This window comes from Hylaeus volcanicus, chromosome 6 (genome assembly GCF_026283585.1).
Source record: "Hylaeus volcanicus isolate JK05 chromosome 6, UHH_iyHylVolc1.0_haploid, whole genome shotgun sequence".
NCBI classification, from domain to species: Eukaryota; Metazoa; Arthropoda; class Insecta; order Hymenoptera; family Colletidae; genus Hylaeus; species Hylaeus volcanicus.
The window spans coordinates 5,383,824-5,393,141 of record NC_071981.1 but is presented as its reverse complement, the minus strand read 5'-3'; the positions used below and the strand labels follow the sequence as shown (position 1 = coordinate 5,393,141).

General features: G+C 35.5%; 2 protein-coding genes across 5 annotated transcripts; one reads left to right on the top strand and one right to left on the bottom strand.

The window, feature by feature from the left end:
• LOC128878280 (COP9 signalosome complex subunit 7) lies at positions 1-3,917 on the bottom strand. Of its 2 annotated transcripts, none has more exons than XM_054126365.1 (4): positions 3,650-3,917; positions 2,736-3,390; positions 2,482-2,656; positions 1-197 (listed from the first exon to the last, which is right to left on the bottom strand). In XM_054126365.1, exons 2-4 carry the CDS (start codon positions 3,381-3,383, stop codon positions 148-150), a joined length of 873 nt encoding a protein of 290 aa, XP_053982340.1. In that variant the 5' UTR covers positions 3,384-3,390; positions 3,650-3,917; the 3' UTR covers positions 1-147. The 2 variants fall into 2 exon arrangements, with proteins under 2 accessions (XP_053982340.1, XP_053982341.1); XM_054126366.1 differs by lacking the exon at positions 3,650-3,917 and adding an exon at positions 3,481-3,624.
• A 93-nt stretch (positions 3,918-4,010) lies between these two features.
• Positions 4,011-9,312, top strand: LOC128878278 (arf-GAP with coiled-coil, ANK repeat and PH domain-containing protein 2). Of its 3 annotated transcripts, XM_054126362.1 has the most exons (12): positions 4,011-4,232; positions 4,408-4,465; positions 4,631-4,689; positions 5,190-5,363; positions 5,462-6,106; positions 6,188-6,367; positions 6,454-6,560; positions 6,631-6,814; positions 6,923-7,823; positions 7,894-7,993; positions 8,070-8,190; positions 8,271-9,312. In XM_054126362.1, exons 1-12 carry the CDS (start codon positions 4,180-4,182, stop codon positions 8,437-8,439), a joined length of 2,751 nt encoding a protein of 916 aa, XP_053982337.1. In that variant the 5' UTR covers positions 4,011-4,179; the 3' UTR covers positions 8,440-9,312. The 3 variants fall into 3 exon arrangements, with proteins under 3 accessions (XP_053982337.1, XP_053982338.1, XP_053982339.1); XM_054126363.1 differs by lacking the exons at positions 4,011-4,232; positions 5,190-5,363 and having other exon boundaries at positions 4,419-4,465; positions 5,521-6,106; XM_054126364.1 differs by lacking the exons at positions 4,011-4,232; positions 4,408-4,465; positions 4,631-4,689 and having other exon boundaries at positions 5,232-5,363; positions 5,521-6,106.
• Positions 9,313-9,318: the final 6 nt, after the last annotated feature.

Sequence of the window (9,318 nt, the reverse complement as noted above, 5' to 3'; positions counted from 1 at the left end):
TGGTTTCAGGATGTGTTTTATTTCTCAAAAAGTACAAAAATTACAGAGGAGACAATGCGCTGCTCGTCAGTACCGTAGATAGAGAGACAGAGGGACAGAATCATCCGATCGAGTTGGTGATATGCCACGAAGCTTCACCTAAGCTTCTCACATTGGCTCATCGTTCAGTTCGTGGTGCTTTACCGGATTAGTGGATCCTGAAAATCCCGATTAGGCGTATCATTTGCGACTTGTAGCTCAACCACACATTGTTAGAACAGACAAAACACGACAAAATTAAGTACTACCATTTAAACGTGGACACCGGTTGCGCATACTATAAACATTAACTATACAGGGTGTCCCAAAAATGTTGTAACACCTTGAAAATAGTGGTTCGGGAGATGATTTGAAACAACTTTTTCCTTAGCGAAAATGTTGTCCGAGGCTTCGTTAAGGAAATATTAACGAAAAACACTGACCAATCAGAGCGAGAGTATGCCGATGGACCGCTCGCGGTAGCGTATGAGCGCGGTCGCCTAGCGCGTAGCCACGCCTACTGCGGGCTGTCCAACGGTATACTCGCGCTCTGATTGGTCGGGGTTTTCTGTTAATATCTCCTGAACGAAGCCTCGTACAACATTTTCGCTAAGGAAAAAGTTGTTTCAAATCACCTCCCGAACCACCTCTTTCAAGGTGTTACAACATTTTTGGGAGACCCTGTATATCCTCGAATATTTGCCACGCAAAAATAGAAACTGTCGCTTAGAAAATTGTTGGCTGTATAGATGACGATGACAACGATGAGTGTCGACGAATCGAATGGGAGCTAGTTATGGCTAAACTGTTACTACCGTGTCCTATGCTAACAAGTGCAAGATAGAAGTGAAACTAATAAGCCTAACTCAGCTCCGAGTGTTTGCGATGGCCCGCTTCACAGACGCAAAGGAGAGGCGTTATAAAGGGTGCAGAAAAATAGAAAAGCCTCGCTAAAATAAATTATCTTTTTATTCCATTAGCAATTACAACGCTTTGAAATTCGACTGACATTCTTGTTTCACTAAGCAACGTGTCGTTCGTATACCGTTACATTCTCCTAAGCATACAGCCTTCCTTTCCGTAACAATGATCGATCCGACTAGTTACGCTTTGTTTTATCACTATACCGTCTCATAACTATAAATCGTTTCGATAAGAGAAACTAAATACGAAGTGAACGCAAATGGTAGAAAAGATCAATACTGCTTAAGACACATTTAAGCAAAATCATTACACTGGATTCCACCGTCATTCAAGATAATGACGGCGATACATAGACCACGGACACAACGATAAATATGCAATTCATTGCAATAATTATCAGACCCTGCCTGTTAAACTGTCGAACCCTGCTTACGTCATTTACACCTTACAACATAACGTATAAAATCTTTGGTCTGACTAAAAACTCTCGTACATGCTACGTTACAAAATTCGGAAGCTTATTTATAAAAGTATTGTTTTTCCTTGTTTCTGTCTATAAGAAAAAACGTTCATCGTTTCTGAATTCTCGATGTGAAGATAATCACAATTTGGATGTTTGCTGTTTTTTCGTAGTACGGTATTCACTTTCGCATCTATCTGCTTTGAACCGCTGTCGATGAATAATTAATTAACACTCAAGTTTAATACGAGCTCGCGTTCACACAAATTTACTTGACAAACTTGAATGTATCACTTTGTTATTTCCATAAGCTCGGCTACTTTTTAAAGTGCAGTGTAATATAAAAAATCGACTACTTCATGCTCAAATGTTCGTACATTGTTCGATACTAACAAATGGTAACTCTCTAATATAAATTCTCTAAATAAAAATATATCTCACTTTATAAGTCGTAACTATAGAATATTAAATTCAATGATAATAACCACTCGAAAGAAGGCCAAATGTAATGCACGAAATGCATTCTCTAGATTTCCTTTTTTTTTCCATCTATATGTCTAAACTATCATAATATTTTCATGCACTTGATAACTTTTGTTTTATCTTAAATAGAGTGTAATTAATAAATTCGTTTATACATATATTTTTACCCTCTCCCGCTTTCTTTCATTTTACTCTAATACACAACACAATTAACACCATATAGAAAAGTTTATAAATTTAATGTAACAAAATTCTCTCGTAAACAAATATTATCATCAAACAAAGATAACAGTGATTTATAACTCTGTACTTCTTTAACTGTATTTACAAGATTCTCCTGTTTCAAAATGAAAGCGTTCGATCCCTTTAGAATTTGTATGATATGCCAAACTATGGCAATAAATTTCTCCTCATTCGCAATAGCGCTTCTCAGTCGTTTTAGCCATCATTCGTCGCAATTCACATTAACGTAGGATTGTTACGAATTTTGAAAATTGACGAATGCAAATTACGAAAAAGAATATTACAATCCTGTTGTCAATTGAATACATTTCACGGGATTAAAGATAACTGAATTTATGTCTTCCAGAACTTACCGCTGCCTTTACTACTTTTGACCTTTTGTTGCTTCTTCTTTGGATCCGGTGGAACCGACAACGCTTCTCTACCAGATTCGCTTCCCCCTGCCCCTGAACTACCTCCTGCCATATCAGCCTCCTGTACGCCGCCGCCACCTGCTTGCGCGGCAAGCGACTTCTTTATGTTAGCAATCTAAAAGAGATGCGAACATCCGTAGCACAAAATTATTCTACTGTGCATCATTATTGTTATCTATTCCTAGGACACTTACATCTCTCTGTACTCTGTCTTTGTGGTAAGTGGCTTTCTGTTTTTCAACATTAGCTTTCGTAACTTGTTCTTCGATACATGCTAACACTGTATCGCAAGCTTGACCCCAGGCAGCTAAAGTCTCAGCTACCACACCGGTATCGCCAGGCCTAACATCTCGTCCTAAGCCAGCATAATCTACCTCTAACTGTGAATTCTTTTGATCTAATTTACCGTGTATTATGTCCGCATAAATGGCTTCAATTATTAAATCCTCTAAATCTCTAACATTCTTTATATCTAGTTCCTCCAGAAGTATAGAATACGGTATACATCTAGACTTTGTGGCAAGTGTTACGATTGTTAAATGTTGAAGTTTTTTCTTTTGAGTAGGAGTTAGATCCAGAACCTTGTCTTTGCTTCCTAGATATTCTTTATATGTCCCATATGCGAATAAATTCAAGGTATTCCAATATTCCACGTATGGTCCATTTTCTAGCTCTTTAATATTAGGCATATCTAACAATTCCCCAAAGACATTAACACCTGGTGTTTCTACAGCCTGTCTTATGAGCTCCATCGCAGCTGCTCCTTTAGCAGTTTTTGCAAGCAGCACAAACTGTTCTAAAGGATTATTAGCAGACTTTTCAGTGGTAGTTCCGCCAGTCATTTTGAACCTATCGAAGAAACATCAATCGATAAAACAATATCCATATCCCTTTGTTATCTAAAGAAGAAGCAGAGGAAAGAGGGACCACAATGCTTACAAAACAACTCGAAGACTTATTCGACGATAAAAAGAAACAGAATACACATAAGAGAGGTTAGGAAACAACTACATGACATATACTCTTCGATTAAATGTAAATATCAAACAAGAGACTAGTACCTAATAATAACTAAAAGCAAATCAACTATCACGTGATTGGAACTTACTTTATTTAGTGTTTACAAATACCAAATATCCTTTACTACTGAATATGCCTTCAAGTGGACCCAAGAGTACGGATACAATGGTACAACTTCCACTACGAGAACAAAACAAAACGTTCGCCAGAAGATTATTCGCAGTTATCCAAAAAAGACGAACGCAACAGGGAACAACGATATGGCATCGTGCAAGAGCATCGCGAAGAAGAAAAGACTCGCAGCGAAACGTATTTAGCGAGAATCAATAAGTTCTTTGTGAAGTTCTCGACTGTCTCGCACGTCCATCGTCGCGCGAACGTTGCCGACACTGGCGAACAATATTTCAAATTGTTGACAACTTCACCGTGTTCTATCCATTTGACAGAAGAGAGGGTGAGGGGAATGCGTGTTGTTCTCCGCGAATGCGAACGGTTCGTGTTAATAGTCTTTCCAAATGATCGTGCCGTTTGATGGGAAATAGTGAACGGAAAAATTTCAAGATTGCGGTTCGTCGGACGATACTGCGCTTGAAAATTCCGCGGAACGGATAGTACAAAATGAAGCCTTTAATCGAATTTGAGGAATGTTTGCGAGACACGCCAAAGTTTCGGTGAGAATTGGTTAAACTTACGCTCTTTAGTAGCAGTTAGTTTTTTTTGTGATATTCCATCGCACATGATGCACGCACTACTATGACTAAGCTGTTGAATGCATTTGCGTTGATTACGGATCAAACGTCGTGAAAGAGTTATAAACGCCCATCCACTTTTTCTTTTTTTTTATAGAATACGCATCGAGGAAGTGGAGGCAGATGTCGATTTACTGGAGCAAAAGTTAGACAAGGTATTGCTATAAACAAATTTGTTTGCAGGTGTTATGCTATTTATATTATTATTCTATAGTAGATTGTAAAGTTAAAATTTAGATTGTCACCTATTCAGCATTTCTCGAATCTGTAATTGTACAAGGAAACTTTATATTTAAAATGCATTAATACGCTTCTTGTAGGTATTGAAAAATTGTGGCCAAATGATTGAAACTGGTAAACTGTTTATAGGACAGCAAAGGTATGATATAAAAAAGAAGAATATGTACATATAATGAATTACATGTATACTTGTTGAATAATAAAAATTAATAATTGGAATTACATCATAATTACAAGTAATGTTTGAAAGACATATAGAAATGTTTCATTATTCCACTTGATTATCTAATTGAATGAACACTAATTATTTCAAATAAATTATACTCCATGATAAATAGGAGGAGAGAGATTTCAAGCAGCTGAGAGGAATCAGGAAATGTATGAATTACAGCTTTGTTAGGAATGACTCATACTTATGGTAGCCAGTTTACACAATGAAGACTCATATACTTGAAATTCTTGTTACTCCTAGATCATAAATTTTGTATTAGTTATTTATGTTGGAAATCAATTTAAAAAGAAAATATTTAATAAAAATGAACATTTTCTAATATGATGTATTTCCAAATGCATATAATAAATTAAACTCTCATTAAAATTGTTTGATATTCATGCTGATATAAATGCTCTTTGTCATAGCCAATTCACCAACAGTCTTTGGGAGTTATCTATGTACTTTAATGATGGTTCTGAGATAATGGCCTTCTTAAACAAATTAATTCATGCTTTACAAGAAATGAACAAATTTCATACCATCTTATTAGATCAAGCATCTAGAACTGTAGTTAAAGATTTAAACTCATTCATTAAAAGGTAAGACTGTGTAAAAATATAATATTTGCATGTAATTGTACTAAATTTTTCATTGTTTAAAAATTCATGTGTGTATAATATTACTAATATTTTAACAGTGACATCAAAAAGGTAAAAGAATCTCGTCATTATTTTGAAAAAATTTCTGCTGATTTAGATATAGCTTTAAATAGAAATTCTCAAGTTCCAAAATCCAGACCTGCTGAATACGAGGAAACTTCTAATATTTTATCGGCTACTCGATCATGTTTCCGACACACGGCTTTGGATTACATTCATTCATTGACGATGATACAGGCACGCAAACGACACGAGATATTGGGCACACTACTTAATTACATGCAAGCATGCATTACTTACTATCATCAAGGTAGCGATCTCGCGCAAGATTTAGATCCATTTTTAAAAGATCTTGGTGAAAATATAATTAAAATGAGAGCCGATTCTATTAAACTTGAAAAAGAAATGGAAAATCGACACATTTATGTTACAAACAGAGATTTAATACCTTCCCTAATATCCAGTAATCCTAAGATGGAAGGATATCTTTTTAAACGAACTAGTAATGCATTTAAAACATGGAATAGAAGATGGTTTTGTTTAAGAGACCATCAATTGGTGTATAGAAAAAGAACTGGTGATAATGATTTTACAATTATGGAAGAAGATCTTCGCCTTTGTACTGTTAAACCACTGGTTGACTGTGATAGGAGGAATTGTTTTGAAGTATTAAGTCCTACAAAGTATGTAATTATACTTATATATCAATACAAAATTCACGATAGTGGTATACATTTGGAGTACATGTATTACATTATTTATAGAAGCCACATATTACAAGCTGATAGCGAAGAATCGTATTTAGCATGGGTAACTGCCATGCAGCAAGCAATTAGTGCTGCTATTCAAAGAGGTATGGGTGCTGGTACTATTGTTAGTATACGAGAATCACAATCACAGAATATTAGAGGCTCAGGCAGACAACAATCAAAACCTAAATCAAGGTGAGAAAAAAGTACTTTCCTTGTATTGGAACGTGATGTAATCATGTTCCAATGTAATGAAATATAATTATTTGTTTTAATTATAGAGTTTGGGAGCAAATTCTAAAGATTTCTGGAAATGATATTTGCTGTGATTGCGGTGGTGCTAACCCAAGGTGGGCCAGTATCAATTTAGGAATTACACTTTGCATAGGTAGCTCATCTTTTTACAAATTCGTGAGCTAAAAATGTTTACAAATTTCTTAAAAATCTTTTCCATTTAGAATGTTCTGGAGTACACAGAAGTTTAGGTGTTCACTACAGCAAAGTTCGTTCCCTCACATTGGATGATTGGGAACCAGAAATATTAAAAGTAATGGCAGAGCTTGGAAATACAGTAGTGAATAATGTTTACGAAGCATTGCCAATACCTTCTGATATCGTTAGGGCTACGCCAAAGTGTAACGGGTATGTAGCAAAAAGTATAAAAATTAAATAGTGATTATTCTCCGGTATGAAAGTAATTACGTAAAAGTATGCGATAAAATATTTAGTTGAACTTTATTTATTTGGCAGTAACATACGCGAAGCGTGGATTAGAGCAAAATACGTAGACCATAAATTCGTAAAACCCTTAAGTAACATGATTTCATCCGGACAACATGCGAGTCGTGACAAAATGCATTTCCGAAAATGGAGTGTCCGTAAATTACGTCGTAGACCACGAAGTTGCGACAAAATTGATAGCATTAATCGTAATAAAACGGCAACGCTATCTTCCGTGACAGAAGGTCCTCATTCTACGAGTTCCGACGACAGTAAACATACATCGATCGAAAGTTTAAGTTTCGTTGAGAAAGCAAAGAAAGCTGAAAGAAGTTCCTTAAGTTCTGATGATAGTACGAATCTAGATCTAAAAAACGATTCTACCCTGTATGGGAAGATACTAACACGATCACGTAACTGTAACGATTTACAAGAAAGTAATTCTAAAATCGTTAATAGCAATAGAGAGTCAAGCGTTGAAAACGAACGTAAACTTGATATTCCTGAAGCGAAAGACAATACAATTTCCTCGAATGCCTCGGAGAATAATTTAGCACTGAAAAGTGAAGTGTCCTTAAGCGTAGAGATTTCTGGTGTTAACGATGTCTTAGAAGATAAAGATATCGGAACGGAGAAGCAGTGTACAGAAAAGGTAGAATCGGACGTACTAATGTTTGGTTGTGATTTACCAAAGCCAACAATCGATAACAGTTTAGAATTAAGTTCGGATCAAGACTCAACTGCCGGTGAAGATGAAGAATTTACAGACGAGGAGGATATCGAAAATTTACATCCTGAAATGTTACTTTATAAAGCTGCCGCTGCTCACAATCTTCCCGTAATGTGTGCAGCTTTAGCGGCTGGTGCTGATAAATCATGGTCAAATATCAATGACAGAGGTCGTAATGCTTTACACCAAGCGATTATAAGTGTAAGTAAAATAATGCTAGCTTGTTATTGTTTCATTTCTTTAGTGTTCATTTGTTTTTATTCTACCAAAGGGTTCTGTTATGTCTTGCGAATATCTCATTCTAAATGGAGCACGCATCAATTGTCAGGATGCTGGTGGGAAAACACCATTGTATTTGGCTACAGAATTAGGTACACATTATTTCCATAAGGATATCCGTTTCTTTGAAAGTTTTTTAGAAACCGATTCTTTGAATTTAACTTTTAGGCCATACCGCCCAAGTGTGCTTGCTTTTGAAGCATCGCGCTGATCAGCATATTAAAGACGAAAGTGGTGTAAAACCTTTGTCGATAGCTGTAAAAGAAGCTAACGCGGATATTGTTACTTTGTAAGAATAAAATATACCTTCGCTTTGTTATTATCAATTTTTGCTCCATTAAATTGATCTGCCATTAATCTTCATCCTAGATTACGACTTGGCCTTTTAAACGAGGAAATGAAAGACTCGGAAATCGGAATTAGTGGCGACGAAACCTTTAACGACGTTGTTCGAGATTTTAGCCAATTAGCTTGCTCTCACCCGGAACGACTGCAACGACGAAATGAAAGTAGTAGTACGTCGCAACCCCCCGAATGAGTTTTAAGGATGTGCAAATCTTATTTGCAAAATGTGAAGAGCATGCTACAACGTAAAGAAAAGAAAGAGAAGAATACATCGAAAACGTCGTCTTTCAATTCCTTGCAGAGTAATAAAGATGATTACGAATAGCAAGGTAAGTATACAAAACGGGCTTGAAAGTCCGTTCGTGTAATTGAAAGAAAATGGAGAAATATTAAGAAAAGGTTATGTCTCTCTTTATACTTGAATCTCTGTACAACAGAAATTATTTAAATTTTGCTAGTACCTTTTTGTACTTGTATTTTAAATAGCCAAGAGACTTTTATATTGTTTGCCAAAAGGAAGTATAAGTAAACGTTATATGTTGCTTACGCGTGAAATTATGCTATCCAGTGATAGAATGTTAAAACACGAGGTGTTTTGCGTGCCTTCTTTCTCGTTTTCCTCTTAAATTTACAGGAAAAAATGAAAGTAACTTCTTGTCTAAAACAAATGCTTCTTCCAATATGTGTAACGCGTACTCGTATAAGTTTAAAAAAAAAACAACATTCTACAACTTGCAGAATTTACAACTTGCAAAAATATAACGCGAGTAGAATTTGAAAATATCTGCAAACATTCGAAAAACTGTAAATTATTATTAGTAGATATTTGTATATCATTTATGTGATATGAGAAACGCGACAAAATAGTTTTAACTCTGTAGTATGAAAAGTTCTATCATTAGCCGACATGTTCTCGATACGATATGACCTAGCAAAATCTTTGCAACCAAAATTTTATACATGTATCTGTTTTTATATACTTAATACTACCAGTAATGTATATACAACTGGCACTAAAATAATTGTTTGCGTTTTTTCAGTTATAGTAATTTGATATATATTAGTAACAAAT